Source organism: Marmota marmota, unplaced genomic scaffold (genome assembly GCF_001458135.2).
Source record: "Marmota marmota marmota unplaced genomic scaffold, marMar, whole genome shotgun sequence".
NCBI classification, from domain to species: Eukaryota; Metazoa; Chordata; class Mammalia; order Rodentia; family Sciuridae; genus Marmota; species Marmota marmota.
The window spans coordinates 5,770,592-5,792,200 of record NW_026000205.1 but is presented as its reverse complement, the minus strand read 5'-3'; the positions used below and the strand labels follow the sequence as shown (position 1 = coordinate 5,792,200).

At 43.4% G+C, this 21,609-nt stretch overlaps 1 protein-coding gene across 3 annotated transcripts in view; it reads right to left on the bottom strand.

Annotated features, from left to right (window-relative positions):
- Lypd5 (LY6/PLAUR domain containing 5) overlaps positions 1-21,523 on the bottom strand; it is a 23,111-nt gene extending 1,588 nt beyond the window's left edge. The window contains exons 1-3 of one of the 3 annotated variants that reach the window (XM_048790758.1): positions 21,327-21,523; positions 630-758; positions 39-215 (exon numbers count right to left, since the gene is read on the bottom strand). In XM_048790758.1, coding sequence (XP_048646715.1) covers positions 39-215; positions 630-758; positions 21,327-21,372 — 352 coding nt within the window. In that variant the 5' untranslated portion in view covers positions 21,373-21,523. Of the gene's footprint in view, positions 1-38; positions 216-629; positions 759-2,379; positions 2,532-13,462; positions 14,349-21,326 lie in introns of those variants that run through there. The other 2 variants (XM_015497109.2, XR_007343058.1) reach the window with 2 other exon arrangements.
- Between the last annotated feature and the right edge of the window lie 86 nt (positions 21,524-21,609).

Here is a 21,609-nt window from a genome sequence, read left to right as displayed (position 1 = left end):
CCCGGCCCCTGACCGCCCCGCCCCGCCCTGCTTTCCACCTTGACTCAGGTTGGGGATGACGTCATGGGTCACGAGGTGGTTGTTGCAAAAGTCTCCCACGCAGCCTCTCACCACCGAGAAGTCCGGCGGCAGCGCGTCTTGGTTGGACTGCATGGAGCCGGCCGTGGGTCCCGTCCAGCAGCCCTTCTTTACCAGGGTCACCGGTGCGCGATACCCTGGGGACGCGAGGAGGAGGGGCCTCGAGTTCAACTCTCCTCCTTCTCTCCTAGCTCTCCTCTCCCCCACCTCCGCCAGGCTCTGCTCCATCCTGCTCCTCCCTCCCTCCTTCCCCTCTTCCCCACCTAATCGTTCCCTCTCCTCTTCCTCCTTTCCCACCTCCTTTTCCTACCTTCTCCGTTGTCTTCTTCCTCCCCATCTCTCTCTTGTGCCCCGTCCACTCTTTTCTCTCTCCCCTCCTCTCTCCATCTGTCCCTATCCTTGGCTGCCTCGCTAGCAATTTCCCCTCCTTTCCTCTTTCCTCGCTCCTTCCCTCCCCTCTCTCTCTCTAATTTCTCATTCCCGTTCCTCTCCCCTCTTTCTTTCTTCTTCTGCACGCCCTTCTCCTTTTCTAGCCTCTGTGAGGCCCTCACCAGTGTCCAGGGACAGGACAACCTCAGAGCATCCGTGGGGACAGGAGATACTGGGGAACTTCATGTCACTGAGGTCAAAGGGCCCCGTGTAGGTGTGCTCAAAGCTGTAGCACTGCAGGGCTCCGGAACCTAGGAGGGGCGTAGGGGCGGCATCAGCAGGGCCAGGGCAGGAGCCTTTCCTAGGGACTCAGGGACCACACATGGCCAGGCCCCTCCGCCCAGAAGGAAGCTGAGCCTTGATGCCCTGAGAGAACAGGGTCTGTTATTGCAGCCAGTCATGGTTGGGTCTGTGTCACCGCAGAGCAATGGCCTCTCTGCAGTTTTTCCCTCCAAGTTGTTCCAGGTCTCCACCCTCATCCAGGAAGCCCTCTAAGACTTAGATAAGGGAGGAGGAAGTGATTCATTGCCTCTGTCCATCCCTCCCCAAGTAAGCACGTTAGATACAGTAGCACTAAAAGACTTCCGATGGGAAACAGGTGCCCCAGTTGAAGTCCAGTGAGGTGCAGTTTGGTGTGATAATCTCACACACAGCCAGCCCAGTAACACACGCACAGAACACTAAACACTGAGGTAAGGCAAACTGAACTTGACACAGGTCCATGCACATCTCATAAACACAGATGGAATAGCCTGAATGAACCCATGCAGGGTTCTACAGTCTCACACAAAACCAGTGTTCACCTGGACGCCCATTACAAACACTCCAGCCCAAGTCGCAGAACCTCAGGCTTGGGAGTGTGATTTTGTATACATTGTTTTGAGGGATTCAGAAGCGCAGGAAATCATACCAAGAGACAGGGAACTACAGACCCAAGAATCACATATATGCAAATAAAACAAGAGACCACAATTAGGCAAAGAGATTATTGAAAATGAGACCATAAATATATACAGTTTAAAATCATTTAGGGGTCCAAGATATATAGACATGCAACAGATGCACACAGAGAAAAATACACACACATGTGTGTGTATATATGGAGAAAGACCCACAAATCAGAGATGCACAGAGACACACTTACACCTAATTATACGCATCTCTCTTATACAAAGAAAATAAAGTTCGGAGATAAACAGAGCCACAAAAGCATTTTTTAAAATACGCAGACATCAAAATCTGGCACAGAGAAACACACACAAGCACAGAGACCCCAAGGACACACTGACAACACACAGAGCCCACACTCTCTCCAGGGATGCACAGATACACACGTGTGCACAGGAATAGCCTCCTTCCTGCCTCTCTTTCTCTTTGTAGCCATTGCCATTCTGAAATGACATGTCCCCATCCTAGACCAGTTAGGGGAAGAGGAAACCTGAAGATGAGGCCAAGGTCCCTGAGAGTTTGGAAAAGGGCACTGGTGATTCCCCAGAAATACCCTTGAATGTGGGGCTGGGCAGGGAGAGGGAAGGCTGGAGTAATGGAGAAGATAGTTACTGGAGAGAATGACTGAGAAGGGGAAGAAGAGAGAGGAAGAGAGAGAAATGAGTGAACATAGCCTCCAGCCTCCTCCCTGCCTTAGACCCAGGAGTCCAGCCCCAGCCCTCCTCCCCCTGACCCAGAGGTACAGGTCTCAGCCCTCCTCCCTCAGACCCAGGGGGCCAGCCCCAGTCTCCTCCCTCAGACCCAGGGTCCAGGCCCTAATCCCCCTTCCTCAGACCCAAGGGTCTGGGCTGCAGCCCTCCTCCCTCTGACCCAGTGGTACAGGCCCCCAAACCCTTCTTATATTGGGCTCAGAGGTTGAAGTACCTGTCGGACAGAGCACAGTCCCAAAGAGGCAGAGCAGAAAGGCCCTGGGGACCCCCATTGCCAGAGTGTGGATCTGCGCTGAGACACCCAGGACAACTCCTGCTGCTTGGTTTGCTGTCTGGCTGGTTCTTCTTAATGAGCCCAGGCATCCTGGCTGCCCAGCCTGGCCAGCATTCCTCCACCCCACCCTCCCTTATGTGGGCTGATCTCCTAGGTAATCATGACCTGGCCAGGATGAGTCCTGGGTGCTAAAGGAAGAAGGGATTCCTGTCTCAAGGAAGGAGCTAGGGGTCTGTAAGACTTAATTTGTGGGGCACAGTGGTGGGATTTGTGGTTTCTTCCTCCCCTCCTCCCCATACTCTATCCTAGTCTGGGAATGGCCTCTTGCCTTCTCTTCTCTTCCCCTACATCAAAACACGCTTCCTGCACACTCAGACACACACAGCTCCCAATCCTGGGGCCACGTCTCCAGATTTAGAGATACACACACATCATCCCCTCCCTGGGGCTATCTCTGACCCTCACCTCCCTGCTCAGCCATCTCTCTTCGGCCTCCAACACCTCCCTCTCTCCCAGCCCTGATCAAACTAGGCTGGGCTGGTGTCTGTCTCTTCCACCAGGCTGTGACCTCCTCAGGGGCCTCCAGGGATAGCTGTGATATTGCAGAATAAATGAGTGGATGAATCAATCAATTAATCAATCAATACACAAAGAGGCACAAGAGAGAAAGAAGACATATAAGAGTCAGGTGCAGTGAGTGGCACATGCCTATAATCCCAGTGGCTCAGGAGGCTGAGACAGGAGGATCGCGAGTTCAACTACCTCTTTTTTGGGTGGGGGGTACCAGGGATTGAACTTGGGGGCGCTCAACCACTGAGCCATATCTCCAGCCCTATTTTGTATTTTATTTAGAGATAGGGTCTCACTGAGTTGCTTAGTGCCTCAACGTTGCCGAGGCTGGCTTTGAACTCACCATCCTCCTGCCTCAGCCTTCAGAGCTGCTGGGATTTCAGATGTGCGCCACCCTGCCCAGCTGGATTGTGAGTTCAATCAATCCCAGGGGTCCAGGTCCCGTCCCCCCCCACAACCAGATGTGGACAGATGTAAATGTAGACACAGAGACAAACTCAGAGGGAAAGAGGGATACCTGATGGACGGTACATGACCACAGAGGGTATTTAATGAGAGTTTATTAAATGAATGAAACAGGCCTTGCTTTGCCAGCACAAATCCTAGCATGGGTGAAGATCTGAGAAAGCAGACGGCACTGTCCAAGGAAGTCTATGGATGGGGAGCTGAGGGGTGGGCTGACAAACTAAGTGAGCTTTCTGCCGGCTCTGATGCTGTCTTTTCTCCCGGGGATGATGCAGACAGAGCTAAGAGCAGTGGGTGGTTTGTGTCACTGTTCCTTCTGGTTCTGTCCCAACAAAGCTGTGATTGAGGCTTTCGATAATCCCCACTTGTACGAATCTGTGGCTCCTCCATCACTGATTTTATCATGTTATTTTAGAGTTTGCTTCTGTGTGGGTGGACAACCGTGTGAAGTTACTATTAATACTGTATTTTGTGGTGGTAGGGATGGAGCCTGGGGCCTCATGCACACCAAGCATGTGCTCTATCCCTGAGCTCCACCCCCAGATCATGTGTGTAATTTTGAAAATAGCTTTAAAAAATTGCATCCTAATGATTGCATAAACGACAAATGAAGTAGCCAGGTGCGGCGGTGCGCGCCTGGAATCCCAGAAACTCAGGAGGCTGAGGCAGGAGGATCACTAATTCAATATTTTGAATTTGTACTTTTCCACTGGGCAATTAGACAATGTCTCAAAATAAAAAAGTTAAAAGGGCTGAGGATGTTGCTTAGTGGTAAAGTCCCCTTGGATTCAGTTCTTTTTTTTTTTTTAAGAGAGAGAGAGAGAGAGAGAGAGAATTTTAATATTTATTTTTTAGCTTTCGGCGGACACAACATCTTTGTTTGTATGTGGTGCTGAGGATTGAACCCGGGCCACATGCATGCCAGGCGAGAGCGCTACCGCTTGAGCCACATCCCCAGCCCTGGATTCAGTTCTTAATACCAAAAAACAAAAAATGAAATTAAAAAAATAAAAACACCAGGGAGAGGAATACTCTGGCACTGGAGGACATGCACACAGAATCACATGACACTCCGACGTTAAACAGGTGGGGGTATCTATATGGATGCCCCAGTAGGCTGCTGGAGTTGGGGACAGAGACCTTGAGCTAGGTCTTCTGACCTGTCTCACTTCCTGCTGCCTGGAGATGCTGCTGCCTGGGTCAGACACATCCACACGTGCCAGGTGGGTCAGGTGGACACTGGGCATTGCAGAGTCTGCGGATCATGGACCCACAGATGGATGGGATATCCAGTCAACATGATGGCAGCGACCGAGAGGGCCTTAGAGTCCTCTTGGTTTGACTAAATTTTAGACAGGTCTTCCTGACTCAGGGCCTCCAGTTGCTTAGAGGACTGCTATGTCTGAATGTGTCCCCCAGAAGTTCAGGTGCTGGATGGAAACCTAAGATGAGGTCATCAGGGTAGGGAACCCGTGATGGCATTAGTGACTTCATAATAAGAGACCTGAGCTAGTGCACCTGCTCTGTTTCACCATGTGATGCCCTTGGACCTTTATTTTATTCATTTATTCATGTGTGGTGCTGAGAATCGAACTCAGTGCCTCACACATGCTTGGCAAGCGCTCTACCACTGAGCCACAAACCCAGCCCCCACCTCGGCCTCTTGCGATGCAGCAAGAAGGGCCTCACCAGATGCCGGTGCCTATTCTTGGGACTTCCCAACCTCCAGAACCATGAGCTAAGTAAAACTCTATTTTTCCCGTAATGTTTTGAACAACCAACAATAAAAAATTAAAAAAAATAAATTAAAAAAAACTCTATTATGTACAAATTAGCTAGTATGTGGTGTTCAGTTATAGCAACAGAAAATGAATTAAGACAAGCACTTGCTTAAGAAAACTTGTCATTTCAATTTCTTTCTCTGCTCCCTTTGAAATGGAGGTGAATCTTTTCTGGCCCCTGGCTGACTTTTCAACCTAGAATTGTCTTCCTTAAGGACCTGGGAGCCAGGTCTGTGAAATATAATCATCAAAGGAGACGGGCCCCTATCTCCCAGTCTTGTGTGAAGTTAGGAGCCTAACTCTGATAAGGGACAATGAGCAAGCACAGTTGGCTCAATCAGAGAGATAAACTTTTGCAACCTCAGGAATAACTCTAAGTCCTGGACACATCCGTTGACCAGCTTCCTTCGGTCTTTCTTCAGTACTTTTCCACTAGCTCTTCCAACATTCAAAAGCCCTCCCACTTTTGTTTCCGTGGACTTGAGTTTATCTTCCCTCCTCTGTGGCAATCTTGAATAACATCTCCCTTGCCTGTTGAACTTCATCTGGTGCAATTTTTCTTTGACGGGAGACACCCAGCCACTGTGGACACTCACAAACTCCCCTGCCCTCATCTTGCCAAATCTCTGTCCCTCCCATCAGGCCTCACTTCCCAGAACCTGTTCAGCACCTAAATTACTCTTCCTGCTTCTCTGGTTCCTGCCCCAGGCTGTCTGTGGGGGGGCCGTCCAGATGGGGGCAGGGTGGACCTTAGGGCCTCTGGAAAGTGGAGTCTTCCCTGGAAGAAATCTGGGTTCTCCAAAGCCCCTGTGGAAAGCGGAGGAGTTGGAGGTCGTCACAGGAGTTCACAGTTTTAGAGATTGAGGTTTATGGAGAAGGCGGACCAATGGTTGGGGTGGATTTTGACTCTGGTAACCTTTAGGAACTTTTAGAGTCTTTCAGGTTATCAGATAGGAAGTTCCCCAATACAGGAAGTAGTGATCACAGGAAACAGTGATTATAAAAACATAATCTCTGGGTTCACAGGGAGCTCAGTGTTCATTGAATAGCCCTCTGCAACGCAAGATTCCCACCAAAAGCCCTAGCATTAAATGAAATGTATAGGGGGCCATTGGTTTGGAACAGAAATCCTGCACTAAGCCCAAAAAACTCAAGCCAAAATGGACCTAGTGACCATTACTAGTGTCAAAAGACAAAAATTACAATAAATGTAGCTTAAAGATCTTAATGGACTTTATTTGTTGTTCTCAAATCCAGCAAGACTTCATTCCTTAAAATAAAATGAGTGTTCTAATGAGCTGAGCAAAGGAGGTTGACTTTGTACACAGAAGCATCAACAGCAGATAAAAAGCAGATCAGTCATTTTAAAACAATTGTTCTTTTCTACAGGTTAAAGGAACCTTGTTGGACTGGCTAAAATGGCTTGTTTGGTGAGTTGACTATTAGCTTTGTTTCTCCCGATTTCTTGGAAGGTAAGCTAATTTAATTTCACTTGGTAGCATGGGACTTTGGCATGAGTGACTCCATTTTGGTTTGGTCTTCTGGGCTTAGTGCAGGACCTCAATCCAAACTGATGGTCTCCTACATGTTTTATTTAATGCTAGACATTTTGGTTGGCACTTTTGGGTTTGCACACAGCTATACAATGAACCCTGGGCTCCCTATGAACCTAGAGATTCTTTATTATTTCATAATCACTTTTTAGAAATTAAACTTTAGTAATGAAGTCATTAATTACTTAAGAGCTTGGGGAAAACTGAGGCCATTTTTGGGTAGCCATTAAGGTACTATTTTAAACATTTTTATTTTAGGAATTTTTAAACACAAGCCAATGTACAGAGAATGAAGTACACATCATGCAGGCTCCACAATTGTTGAAATGTCACTGATCTTGTTCTCCTTTCCCTGTTGGTGCTTGTCAGAGCATTAGGTGTTTTAAAGTGGGGTCCTGTGTTATTTTGCTCAAAATATTAATTTTGCTTAAAACACCATTTAAATGTAGAATTTTCGGGGGCTGGGGCTGGGGCTCAGTGGCAGAGCACTTGCCTAGAATGTGTGAGGCACTGGGTTCGATCCTTGGCAGCACCACATTAAAAAAATAGTATTCTATATACTACAATAAAAAATATTTAAAAAGTAGAATTTTCTTTTTCAGTACAGGGGATTGACCTCAGAGGCTACTGAGTTACAACTCCAGCCTTTTTTATTTATTAATTTTGAGACAGGGTTTCGCTAGGTTGCCCAGCCTAGTCTTGAACATGTGATCCTCCTGCCTCAGCTGCCTGAGTAGCTGGGATTACAGGTGTGTGCCACTGCCCCAGGCTCTCGAAATAATTTTTAACTGATTGTAAACAGTCTTTGTGTCCCAAATAGTTGAGAAATATTCAGTATTTCTTGCCTTATTTGAAACTACTCCATTAATCAAGCATTTCAGAATCACAATGATCGTTTAAAATATTAAGCCCTAGTAATGTATAATCAGTTGCTTTCAGTCGTTATGTTCTACATTAACTGTTCTCCATATATTATCAGAATTGTGGAATTTCCTTCTGGAACTTTAGTCATTACCTTGCCAAAATCTGAATCATGTATATTGTGTGCCAATTTTTTCTTTTGTTTTCACAGAGTGTACTGGCAGCATCAATATTTCTTTCTCAAAGCATATCTTAATTTTAAAAATATTTCAGTAGTGTTAAATAAATTCAAATTATTGTGCAACCAACATCTAGAACTTTCCATCTTGCAAAACTGAAACTCTACACTCATTAAACAACAACTCTCCTTTCTCTCATCCACCCTTGCTTAAGTCCCTGATGTCTTAGTCTGTTTTCTGTTGCTATAACTTAATACCATAGACTAGGTGATTTATAAAGAAGAGAAGTTTATTTAGTTCATGGTTCTGGAGGCTGAGAAGTGCCAAAGACCATGGCACTGATATTTGGGGAGGGCCTTTTTGCTGCATCTTAAGGGGCAGAGGGATCACAGTGTGAGACAGAGTGGATGTGCTAGTCACCACCGTCTTTCTTCCTCTTATAGAACCACTAATGCCATCAGGGGGCTCCACCCTGATGACTTCATCTCACCCTAATTACCTTTTAAAGGCCTCACCTCCAAATTCCATTCATATACAAGTTTGGGGATTATATTTCCAACACATGAACTATGTCCACCAACTACAATTTTCTACTTTGTTTCTGTGAATTTGACTACTCTACACACCTCACGTAAGTGGAATCTTATAGTATTTGTCCTTTTGTAACTGGTTCATTTCATTTAGCATATTGTTCTCAAAGTTTATCCATGTTGTAGCATATGTCAAAATTTCCTTCCTTTTAAAGACTGAGTAATATCCCATTGAATGGATATACTATATTTTGTTTATCTATGCATCCATCAATGGACATTTGGGTGTTTTTACATTTTGGCTATTTTAAGTAATGATACTATCAAAATGGTACACAAATATCTGTTTGGGATTCTGCCTTTGAAATGTTTTGGATATATACTATATTGGATCTTCATTTTTAAAATAAGTGAATTTATTTATGGTGCCAGGAATTGAATGCAGGGGTACTCCGCCACTGAGCCACATCCCCAGCCTTATTTTCTATTTTATTTAGAGACAGGGTCTCGCTGATTTGCTTAGTGCCTCATTTTTGCTGAGGCTGACTTTGAACTCCCAATCCTCCTGTCTCAGGCTCCTGAGATGCTAGGATTGCAGGTGTGTGCCACTGAGCCTGGCTTAAATTTTTTTTTTATTAGAGCATCACCACTATGCATAATAGTGAGATGCATTATGCCAGATTCATACATGCACAAAATTTGATCAATCTCATCCCCAGGATCTTCCCTTCACTGCCTCCCTCCCTCCTCTTATCTCTATGCATCTCCTTCTTCTATTATTATTATTATTATTATTCATGATCTTTATTCTGGATGTGTCACACTATTCTAGTTGCAACCTTCACCTTCTCATTTTCAAATACTATGCTGCTCATCCTCTATAGTTTGAATGCTGTTCGTCCCCCAAGGTTCCTGGGCTGGAAGCCTGGTCCCTAGTGTAGCAGTGTTGAGGCGGTCCGGCCTCCTGGAGGTTAACTAGGTCACGGGGGCTCCACCCTCTTGGACTGATTAATGCTGGAGGGGGTTCGACCTTATCTGACTGGATTAGTTCTCATCCACGTGGGTTGTTACATAGAAAATCTACTCTGTCTGCTTGACCCTCGTGCGTGAGGCTGGTTCCCTTTCTGCTTCTCTATCATTGACAAAAAACGGGGCCCTTGCCAGAACACTGGTGCCATACTGTTTAAACCTTCCACTCACTGGAATGTGGGTCTTAAAAAACTTCTTCTTTTCTTCTTCTTCCCCCTCCTTCATTTTCCCTCCCAGTACTGGGGATTGAACCCAGGGGCTTGCACATGCTAGGGAAGCTACATCCCTATCCCTTAAAAAAAAATTTTTTTTGTATTTTTTTGAGACAGGGTCTCAGTAAGTTGTCCAGGCTGGCCTCAAACTTGTGACCCTCCTACCTTAGCCTTCTGAGTAGTTGGGATTACAGGTGTTCACCACTGGGTCTGGCTAAATCTCTTTATATTTCTTTTTTCTTTCGTGTTTTGAACCCAGGGTCTTGTGCATGTGAGGCAAGCACTCTACCAACTGAGCTATAGCCCCAGCCCTTTATATTTCTTTATAAAGGACCCAGCCTCAGGTATTTTGTCATAGCAACATGAATTGACTGAGACATCTCTATTGTTGCCGTAGACTCTGAGGCCAAGATTAGCATACAGGACTTCAAGACCAGTAGCTGAAGAAGGGATTTAAAGAAGCTAGGTTAAATCCAGTGTGAAGTTGGGCTGTAAATCTGTCCCAACAAAGGGCCCAGTGTGCCCCAGGGAGGGTGCTGGCACTGGGCATGTGGACTCTCACCTACTATAGCAGGCTGACAGTGGCAGCAGCTGAGAGTATCCTTGGTCCTGAAAACATCTCAGAGTGAAATCATAGCACCCACCATCCTCCCACCACCCACCACCCACCTTAGCTTTTGTGTATTTTTTCCACTTCCAGAGCTCAAAATAAGGATGAATTACAGGATATTTTGAGATGAAATAAAATGCTTATTCTTACCATTTCTTGGAGGTTAAACATTCTTTTTTAAATGAAACTTCTTTTTAAATAATATTTTTTAGTTGTCAATGGACCTTTATTTTTTAATTTTTAATTTTTTCAGGTTTAATATTAAAAATTTAAGAGTTTAATATTTGAATTAGATGGCTGGGTATCTGGATTGGCTGGGGTTGTGGCTCAGTGGGGGAGCACTTGCCTAGCAGGGGTGAGGACTGGGTTCGATTCTCAGCACCACAGATAAATAAATAAAATAATTATTCCCATCAACAACTAAAAATAAATAAATAAATAAATTCTTCATTACCCCCACTCCCTTGTCCAGGCACTTCTTGAAAATGTTCCTTCCTGGTTTACACGAGGTGGAAGGTAGAGTATGTTCTGTCATTAATGAATCTGTGCTATGTTTGGCCAGAATAGCAAGTGTGGGGGAAAAATTTCCTCTGTCATCTTATTTTCTCAAAAAAATTTTCAATGATCCAATTGATTTTATAATTGCTTTCCATTTTCTGATCTTAATTAGTTTTCCTTCTTGATAGATATCAATAGGATTACTACTTTATCTTAGAATTTCAACATCTTAAAATAATATGTAAGTAACAAGTCATTAGGTTTCAGTAATAGCTTATTTGTATGCTGATGAAATTTCTAAAATGATAAGACAATTGCTATAATAATATAACAAACTGGTTATTGCATAATCCTGATTTCTGCCCACTCACATTCTTTATGGATGATTAATGGTAATCGGATATTAGTTAACATATAGTGATTCATGCCAAGGAAAAGACTTGTAGATTTAAATTTGGAATTTAACAATTCCAGTCTGGCAGAGAAAACAAGTAGCTGGAAATATGAACTGCAACATGAAATATCAAATACAACTGATATGCAGACCCTGGAAGGGGACTGTTTTCCTTAAAAGATGTTTTTTAGGGGCTGGGGTTGTGGCTCAGTGGTAGAGCGCTTGCCTAGCATGTGTGAGGCACTGGGTTTGAGCCTCAGCACCACATAAATGTAAAATAAGGATACTGTGTCCACCTAAAACTTAAGAATAAATAGTTTTTAAATTTTTTTTGAGAGAGAGAGAGAGAGAGAGAATTTTAATATTTATTTTATTTTTTTTAGTTTTCTGCGGACACAACATTTTTGTTTGTATGTGGTGCTGGGGATCGAACCCGGGCCGCACGCATGCCAGGCCAGCGCGCCACTGCTTGAGCCACATCCCCAACCCGAACAAATATTTTTTTAAAAATAAAATAAAGGTATTGTGTCCACCTACAACTAAAAAATAAATGTTTAAAATGTTAAAAAAAAGATGGTCTTTATCAGGTGCAATAGCAGCTCCTTGTTTAGAAGCACCAGCTATTTTAGATGATACAAGCAAGGTCTTTCCATTTCCAAACTGATGCAATGGTAGCCATCAACCCTGTTGGAACAAAACACTCTACTGCCACCTGCTGGAGACAGTTGCAACATACTACAAATCATATGGGCTTTGCAAATAGCAAAGAGATAACACAAGACACAAACATTTCCAAATATTTGTTTTCAAGATAATAAAGATGCCTGCACTGATAATGGTACCTCCTTAGGTCTAGGGTTCTTGTGCAGTGCCCTACATAAACAACGGTATATGGTGATAGTGGAAAGCTACACACAGGTGGGGCAGATGTGAGGGTTGGGTTGGCTCATGACAAAGCAGAAGACAGAAGGCTTTTAGGGAAAGACCCACAGTCAACAGTAGCAGGACTTGGGAATTAAGTAGGAGTGGGTTTTAGGACCATCTGAAGGGATGGTTGGGGTCATAAGGAGGCAAATCAAGTTAGCAGGTGTTGACGGATGATCATCAGTTGTGGGCCAAGAGACTCAGGCTCTACCCTGCATTTGCTGTGTCCTTGGGAGACTCCCACTCCCTGAGCTTCTTTTGCACACTCTTTCTGGAAGTGTTGCCTTCTGCCCTCTCAGGTCTTAGAATAACGGGTCCGGGACACAAGGGATCCAAGGAATGGTGTGTTCTCACTGCAGTTTTTGTTGCAGCAGCCAGGGGGAACTTGGCCACATTCTGGTCACCCTGGTGTCGCACACACCCACGGGCAGGTGAGGACTAGGGGCCTTAGATAAATGCTGGGAAGAATATGCAGAGGGTCTCTTGACCTGGATTCCTCCATTTCTATCCACAGCCTCCTGAAAGCTCCCAGCTGCCTTTAAATCCCACACCTCTTTGCCTTTTCCAAGGATTTACATTGTCCACCCCTTTCCTACCCTCCTCTCACTTGTATCCTCCGTTTCCCTCACTGCCCTTCACCCCCTCCTGGCACATCCTTCTACCCCCACTTCTCCTCCACTTCTCTACCATCATCCCTGCCTCCCTCACACTCCAACCCCGCCCTCTCTCACCACTTCTTTCCTTCCTCCAGCTCCCAGCCCCTTCTACTACCCCTTGTAACTCCCCGCCTTTCCTCAGCCTCTCTTCCCCTCACTTCCCATCCCTTCTTTTCCAAGTTCATTAGACTATAGAGTGTTGAAGCTAGATTAGTGTGATTCATAAGGAGGTCAGATAAAATATGGGATGCTAATTTCCATTTGAATTTCTGGCAAACAATAGATAATTTTCAGTAAACTATGTACCAAATGTTTCATGGTGCCTCCTTATACTCAAGGGCTAACTGTTGGGGCTGAGTGTGTAGCTCAGTGGTGGAGCACATACTTAGCATTCATGAGTACCAGAAAAAAAAAATCCAAAAATTCTTTGTTGTATATCCAAATTCCAATTTTGTTAGGTGTTCCTGTGTTTTTATTTGCTACATATGGTAATTCTGTTCCTGTCTCTCTCAGACTGGTATCCCTAGAGATACTACAGCTCTCAGGCAGTCCAGGTTCCCCACTCTGCCCAACTTAGTTCTTCAACAGTCACCCTGGGTTCCCCTGTTCCCCATAACCCAGCAACTAAACGGTTCTCACCAGGCAGTGCACTGGAGCTACAGGACATTACTCCAGCTCCATAAGGACTACTGGCTCTATTTGGTTGGGGCCTGACTTAACTCCATTTTTACTGCTATAACAAAATACCCAAGGCTGGGAAATTTATAAAGAAAATAGGTTTACTTAACTCACAATTTGGGGTAATTTTTTAATTTACCACATCCACTTGCTTTAGACATGTAAATTTTTATAGAGACAAAGAGAAATCAATGGGGATATGATGGGGGAAAATGATCATGTACCCTCTTAAGTTTTTGGCATAGGTACAGTTCTCTACAGGGCTTTCCATGATACAGTGGTAAGTTTCAAGTGTTTTCACTTGGCCATTTATACCATAATCACCCTTAATTCACAGGTTCAGAAGCCATCGAGGTGAATTCTACCAAATGATGAAGTGCATCTATCCAAAATATATATTAAAAGGTGGAGGAAAATAAATTAAAAGGTGGAGGAAAATAACCACAGGGTGGATTCATGCACTCATGGACCTCATTGTGAGATGGACTTGGGCCAAACTTGGGTAAACAATCAACTCGAAGTCCTAGTACAAGGGTCTGCTTCCGAGAACCTCCCCTGGAAACAAGCCTCTTGGCTTATGTTCCCCACAAGGAGAACACTGAGAAGTTTCTGCGCTGTTTTCTCAGGCAGTACCATTCTGGGGAAGCTGACATAAGGGAGAGCAGGGGAGGGCGTTGGAGATTGTCTGCCTGAGCTGACCACTGCTAGCTGTCAAGTGTGATTCAAGAAGGGAGATGAATTTAGCCACTGGCTCCTGTCACTCATGAAAGGCTCCAGACAGCACGAACTTGCTGTGCTTCCAGGTTGTGTTTGTCCGGGAGTTCAACGGGTTCTCTGAAGTGTCAAGTGCTGGCATCCACAGGGAAGCCCCAGGGCTTAAGGAAGAGGTGCCCAGTGCAGCCTGAGGTCAGGGGCTGCTGCTGCTGTGCCCATGTGGGCTGGCGTGAGTTCACATAGTGTTCGTTGCTGCTGCAGAGAAACAAGAGAAACGAGTTTCAGACTTGGGTGTGGTGGGGCACACCTGTAATCTCAGACTTGGGACATGAAGCAGGAAGATCACAAGATCAAGGCTAGTCTGGGAACTTGGTGAGACCTTGTTTCAAAATAAAAACTAAAATAGGCTGGGGATGTACCTCAGTAGTAGAGCGCCCCTGGTTTCAATCTCCCCCCAACCCCCAATAGAAACAAGTTTCCAAAGACCTCAGGCCCAGGTAAGGTCAAGAGGATCTGAAATGACAAGTAAATGACACATGACATGAACCCTAATTAAGCCCTTTCACACAGTTGCCTAAACCTGGTGATTAGGATTTAAATTCTAAACTACTGATACTATGTCATTGAAAGCTGGCTGTCTACTAAAAGTTTCTTCTGTCAATGTAGTTATAGCTTGCCAGGAAAATGACTGTTTCGTAAGTTTTCAAGTTTATTCTAATTTTTAAAATTATTTCTGTGTTCTTTTCTTTTCTTTTTTTTTTTTTTGCGGAACTGAGGATGGAACCCAGGATGCCAATGCTTTACCACTGAGCTACATCCCCAGCCCTTATTTTTTTTGAGACAGGATCTCACTAAATCGCTGAGGCTGGTCTTGAATTTATGATCCTCCTGTCTCCTGAGTTGCTGGGATTATGGCATGCACCATTGCACCCAGCTGCTTCTTTGGTTTTCAAGAAATCAAGTTCCTGTATTAACTTCTGAGTGAAACAATTGAAATTATTTCTCATTCCTTCTTGAACCTTGAGTAATAAAGAGGTACATAAAACAATAGTGTCTTCTACAATCAGTGGCACCTTAGATTTGTTGAAATATTTTACATACATTGATTGCTAAAACACACTTTCTGACTTGTTCATTTATTTTAATATGGATGGTTTTAAAAATTATATTATTTAAACCTAAAAGAATGATGTAGGAGTCTTATTTTGGGGGAGGTGGATACCAGAGATTGAACTCAGGGACACTTGGCCACTGAGCCACATCCCTAGCCCTATTTTGTATTTTATTTAGAGATAGGGTCTCGCTGAGTTGTATAGTTCCTCGCTAAATTGCTGAGGCTGGCTTTGAACTCGAAATCCTCCTGCCTCAGCCTCCTGAACTGCTGGGATTACAGGTGTGTGCCACTGTGCCCAGCAAGAGTCTTATTTAAAAGGTGTAAATATTCAAAATATTGGACTTTTGTAGTTATTTAGTCACATTATTTAAAATTTATATGCCATCTTAAATATATATCAAGGCCTTTTGGTGGGGACATGAATGTAAGTTTACAAAGACCCCTGATAGAAGAAACCCAAACAATCGCCCATGGGATAAAGTTTCAACTTTAAACATCTGTTAGGACTGTGGAGTGTTGAAGCTAGATTAGTGTGATTCAGAGGATTAACTAGCAATCCTCCTGCCTTTGCCTCCTGAGTGCTGGGACTAACAGCAGGTGCCACCACCCTACTACAAATCTGTTATAACAGAACTTTCAGGTGATTCTGGTGCATGCTAAAGTGTGAGAACCACTGAACTGAAGTTTCTTGGCAGTGCCAGATTCTTCTATTTCACCCCATCCTGATGCAACATTCCTGGTTGGGAGGAAGAGTCAAAGAATTTGTGATCCTCCTGTTTCAGTTTCTTGGATAGCTGGGATTACAGGCATGTGCCATTGAGCCAGGCTTGATCCAAATAATTATATAGCAGCATGTTAATTATCTCCTTCAAGGGCAGTTGGGATTAATAATTAAGACAGCCATTACTTCCTTGAATTTTTCTGGGTGACAATTGAGACAAATAAAAGTTTGATGTCCTCACAGTAAAATTCAAAGTTTTATTTTAGTATTTGGCCTCGGTATAAATTTTCACTATAAAACTCAGTAACTCAAGCCTTACTAGATCATATGGGCAGTGCTTTGTGCCACATGACCTGACTTCATCTGTAACTAACAACCTTTGCTTTCTTGCTTCGTTCCCCCTTGATGTCAATGAAATAACACAATTCTGTTTCCTTCTTCTTAGTCTCTGTGGCTGGTTCCCACTTCTTCATTTCCTACTTTGCCAAAAGTTTTGTGTCAGGAATAATTGTTGAATGTTGTCAAAATCCTAATTTTATTTATGGAATAATCATGATAATTTCCTTTAATCTATTTTGGTGAGTGACATACCTATATTTCCTGATGTTAAACCAACCTTGCATTCCTAGAAAAACTTCAATTTAAATTTAGTTTTTCTTTTCTTTTTTTAAAGATTGCTTTTTAGAGCAATTTTGGGTCCACAACTTAACTGAGCAGAAGGTACTGGGGGGATGCCCATAAACACCCTTGCCTCTGACACACACAGCCACTCCAGTATCAACATCCTGCATTGGAGTGAGAAATTTGTTACAATCAATGAATCAGCACAGACACATCATTATTACCTAAAGTCCATAGTTTACAGAATGTACAGTCTATGGGTTTGGATAAATGCATAATGCCATGTATCCACTATTATGATATCATATAGAGTAGTGGCACTGCCCTAGCAATCTTCTATGTTCTGCCTATTCATACCTCCCTCTCCCTCTAATCTCTGGCCACTGTGGATATTTTTATTTCCACAGGTTTTCCTTTTCCAGAATGTCAAGTGGTTGGTATCACATAGTATGTAGCCTTTTCAGATAGGTTTCTTTCATCTAGTAATACACATTGGAGGTTCCTCAGTGTCTTTTTATGCTGTGATATCAGCTCATTTATTTTTAGTGCCGAATACTGTTCCATTGCATGGATTTACCACAGTTTATTTTTCCATTTCCCTACTTAAGGACATCTTGGTTACTTTCAAGTTTTGGCAATTCTGTGGTGGTGGACACCTGAAATCCCAGCAAACTGAGAGACTGAGGCAGGAAGATTGCAAGTTCAAAGCCAATCTGGGGAACTTAGAAAGGCTATCTCAAAAAAAATAAATAAATAAAAAAGGCCTTGGGATGTGACTCAGTGGTGGAGCACCCCTGAGTTCCAACACACAGCACACACACACAAACATTAAAAAAAAAAATCTCAAAGTTTTGGCAACTATGAATAAAAAATGCTATGAACATGCATATGTAGATTTATGTGAACATGTTTTCAACTAATTTGGGTAAATGTCAGAGAGTGCAATTGCTGGATTGTATGGTAAGAGAATGCCTAGTTTGCAAGAAACTGCCAAACTGTTTTCCAAAGTGGCTGTACCCATTTTGCAATGCTAGCAGCAATGAGACTTCTTGTTGCTCCACATCCTCACCAGCATTTGGTGTTGTTAGTTTTTTGGGTTTTATCTATTCTGATAGGTGTGATAATCTCATTTTACTTTTAAAATTCTCTATGACTCATGCATGATATTGAGCATCTTTTCAAGTGCTTATTTGCTAAATTTGTATCTTTTGTGAGGTGTCTCTAGATCTTTTGTCTATTTTTTTAAGTCAGGTTTTAATCTCTTATTGTTGAGTTCTTGGTACATTTTGAATAATGGAACTTTGTTTGATATGTCATTTTTTTCCCAGCATGTGGCAAATCTTCTCAATCTCTTGACAGTGTCTTTAACCCAGAAACTTTAATTTTAATGAACTCCAGATTTTTAATAATTTCTTTTACAGATCTTGTCTTTGGTGTTGTATCTAAAAATTAATGCCAGATCCAAGATCTTGCACTCAGATTTCTCTTCTGCAATATTCTAGTAGTTTTTATAATTTTGAATTTACATTTAGGTTTTGATCAATTTTGAGTCAATTTTTGTAACTGGGTATAAGATCTATATCTGGGTTCTTTTCTTTCTTGCATGTGGATACCCAATTGTACCAGCATCATTTGTTGAAAAGACTACCTCTTCTTATTGTACTGCCTTTGCCCCTTTGTCAAAGATCAGTTGACTATATGAGTCAATTTCTGAGGTCTCTTTTCTATTCCATGGATCTATTTGCCTGTTCCTTTTTTATCTTTTGGCAGTGTTGGGGACTGAACCCAGAGCATCATGCATGCTAAGCAAATGCTCTACTACTGAGCTATACCCCCATTTCCATTTGCCTATTCTTTTGCCAATACAACTGGACCTTGATTACTATAGTTTATAGAGTCTTGAAATAACTTAATGTTGGTCCTGTGATTTTTTTCCTTCTTCTATATTGTGCTGACTATTCTGGGCCTTATGCTTCTCCATATAAATTTTAGAATCAGTTTGTCAATATCCACAAAATTGCTGGAATTTTGACTGAGATTTCATTGAATCTAGAATCAAGTTGGAAGAACTGGCATTCTGACTATACTGAGTTTTTCTATCTGTGAACATGGAATTTCTCTCCACTTATTTGTTCTTTTTTGATTCATTTTATTGGTCTTTCAGTTTCCCTCATAGATCTTGTATATATTTTGTCAGATTTATAACTAAGTATTTCATTTTGGAGAGACAATAATATTAAGATAGTATGTCTTTAATTTCAAATTCCACGTTAACCTTATATGATAAAACCCAGTTATAATCTTTTATTAGTTTTAGGAGCTTCGTGTGTTTTCCTTTTTTTGTGTGTGTGGGGGCATACTGGGGATTGAACTCACAGGCACTCAGTCACTGAGCCACACCCCAGCCCTATTTTGTATTTTATTTAGAGACAGGGTCTCATTGAGTGGCTTATCACCTCACTGTTCCTGATGCTGGCTTTGAACTCTTGATCCTCCTAGTGTGTCACCACACCCAGCCTCATCTGGTTTTATCTCCATTCCAGATAGAAAAAAGGAGACCATCAGACATGTCAGAAGAATAGGGTCATTATTGACAGATGCAACAGAGAAATCAGGCCCTGCTTAGAAAATGGAAGTGACATTTTGTATATTTAGAATGTAACAAAACGTGTTAATTATTACTTTTTAAAAATAAGGCAAGTAGTTATGTGGTGAATAACTACATATAATGTAGTCTCAGAAAGGTTCTTTGCCTTACCTGACCTATAATCTAGTACATCTGACTTCCTAATTCTGGCTGTGTTTCAATCCACATGTCTTTACAAGTGGAAAGCTATTTCTTAACCCAGGGCTCTCCAAACTTATCTGCTCAAGTCCCTTCAATATTATAGAAGAATGGGAGCCTACCTCAGCCACTTCATGACTTCATGTTACTTTGATTTCTTCTTTCTTTTTAAAAGTTATACTTCTGCCGCGCGACCAGAACGCTAGCTTCATACTAGAGGTTCCAAACATAGAAGTTAACTAGTGAGATCAAAATAAACATACATAATCAATTTACCTTTTTCTTGCCCAGGTAAGAGACGGCTTCTCCCGGCTCCTGCCTCCAGCCACCTGGCGGTAACGAGGTTTACACAAGAGACCAGCAGGAAAGAGGAAGAAGCATGCCAGAGAGTGGGCTTTTATTGGGGAACAAAAAATTCAGGGGAAAATTCCATCCAATGAAGGTCGAGGGGGACAGCATTCCAAGGTCAGGGTCAATGATTGGTTTCCAGGTCAATGGTCAGTCACACCCCCACAGGGACAAGCCCTCCCACCTGGAAAGGGTGGGGAAGGCTCTGACACAGCTGGTCTGAACGCCTGACACCCAGTCAGGGAGGTAGACCAATCACGTGCGAGAACGGCTTCCCATATATACTGATTTGCACTCTTTCCAGAAAACATCTTTGATTCATAATACATATCTAAATAATACCAGATAAACTGCAAATCTTTTTCTGCATCTTAAACTTGATGCTACAGTAAGATGTAGCCAGGTGCACACGCCTATAATCCCAGTGGCTCTGGAGGCGGAAACAGGAGGATCCCAAGTTCAAAGTCAGCTTTTAATGGCGAGGCACTATGCAATTCAGTGAGACCCTGTCTCTAAGTAAAAATACAAATTAGGGCTGGGGATGTGGCTCAGTGGCCGAATGAACTCTTACTTCCTATGTGTGAGCTTCCTTCTTTACTCTTTCTCCACCTTTGCACACTTCAGAGGGACTAGTTAGATTGGATCTTTTAAAAGGGCTAAGGTATAGCTCAGTTGGTAGAGTGCTTGCCTTGTATCTGCAAGGTCCTGGGTTCAATCCCCAGTAAAACACACACACACACACACACACACAAAGTAACTGGGCTGGGGTCATAGTTCAGTGGTAGAGCCCTTGCCTAGCATGTGTGAAGCACTGGGTTTGACTCTTGACATCACATATAAATAAGTAAAGGTCCATTAAAAACTAAAAAAATTTTTTAAATTGTAATAACCCAATATATTTTACAGATAATGTAACCGCAGTTTATTGCCGCTCACAATCACAACACACAACCACAGTTTTCCACATAGTGGCCAATAGTCAGGTAATTAAATTCATACCAAATTAGATAACATTGAACAGTTTTTTTAAAAAATCACAGCTGGACAGTGATCCATTTTCATGGTCACCATGGTATGCAGACCAAGAAATGTCTACTTAAAAAAACATCTCACAGGGGCTGGGGTTGTGGCTCAGTGGTAGAGTGCTCGCCTAGCATGCATGAGGCACTGGGTTCGATCCTCAGCACCACATAAAAAATAAAGATATTGTGTCCACCTAAAACTAAAAACTAAATTAAAAAAAAATCTCACAAATACTGAAGTCATCTTTGGTTACAGATATTAACAGAAAGAATCTTACAGATCTCTTCAAGTCTCTCAGTCCTAGAGACCGTCGCACAAACCCCCAGTCATTGCATTCATTCACGACCCCGGTGTGACCTTCCACCAGCGGGACGTGATCTCTAACCCCGAAAGAAGCCGACTCACAAGGGCGGGAGCTCAGACACTAACCATTAACGTAATTCCACACAGGGTCCCGACAGCGAATTCACCAGCTCAGGCCATGACACAGCCATCTGTTCAACCGCCAGGCACCGCGGCAGGTAATCTAAGGCCCCCAGGTAATCTCGAGGTCTCCCTCAGGCCATTCCCTTGGACTTCACTCAGCCCTAAGTCCTCGGACGCCCCCATTCCCATCTCTACCCGCTCTGGACTCCAGAATGCCTTCCTCAGCCCTTGCTGGGAACATTTGGCTTCTCTCAACCACATCAAAGACCACGGAGCCGTGAGGCTCGCCCGAACCCGGAACAACTCACCGGCAAGGACTCGGGACAAGCGCTCTCACAAGCCAGCCGAATTGCATGCCGGGAGCATTCCTGCCGCCCGCGCTCCAACTTCCGGGGGCGCTCAGGCTGCGGACTACATTGCCCAGAAGTCTCCGGGGCATAGAGCTTTTGGGGGCGGGGTGAGTCTCCTTGCCGAGAAC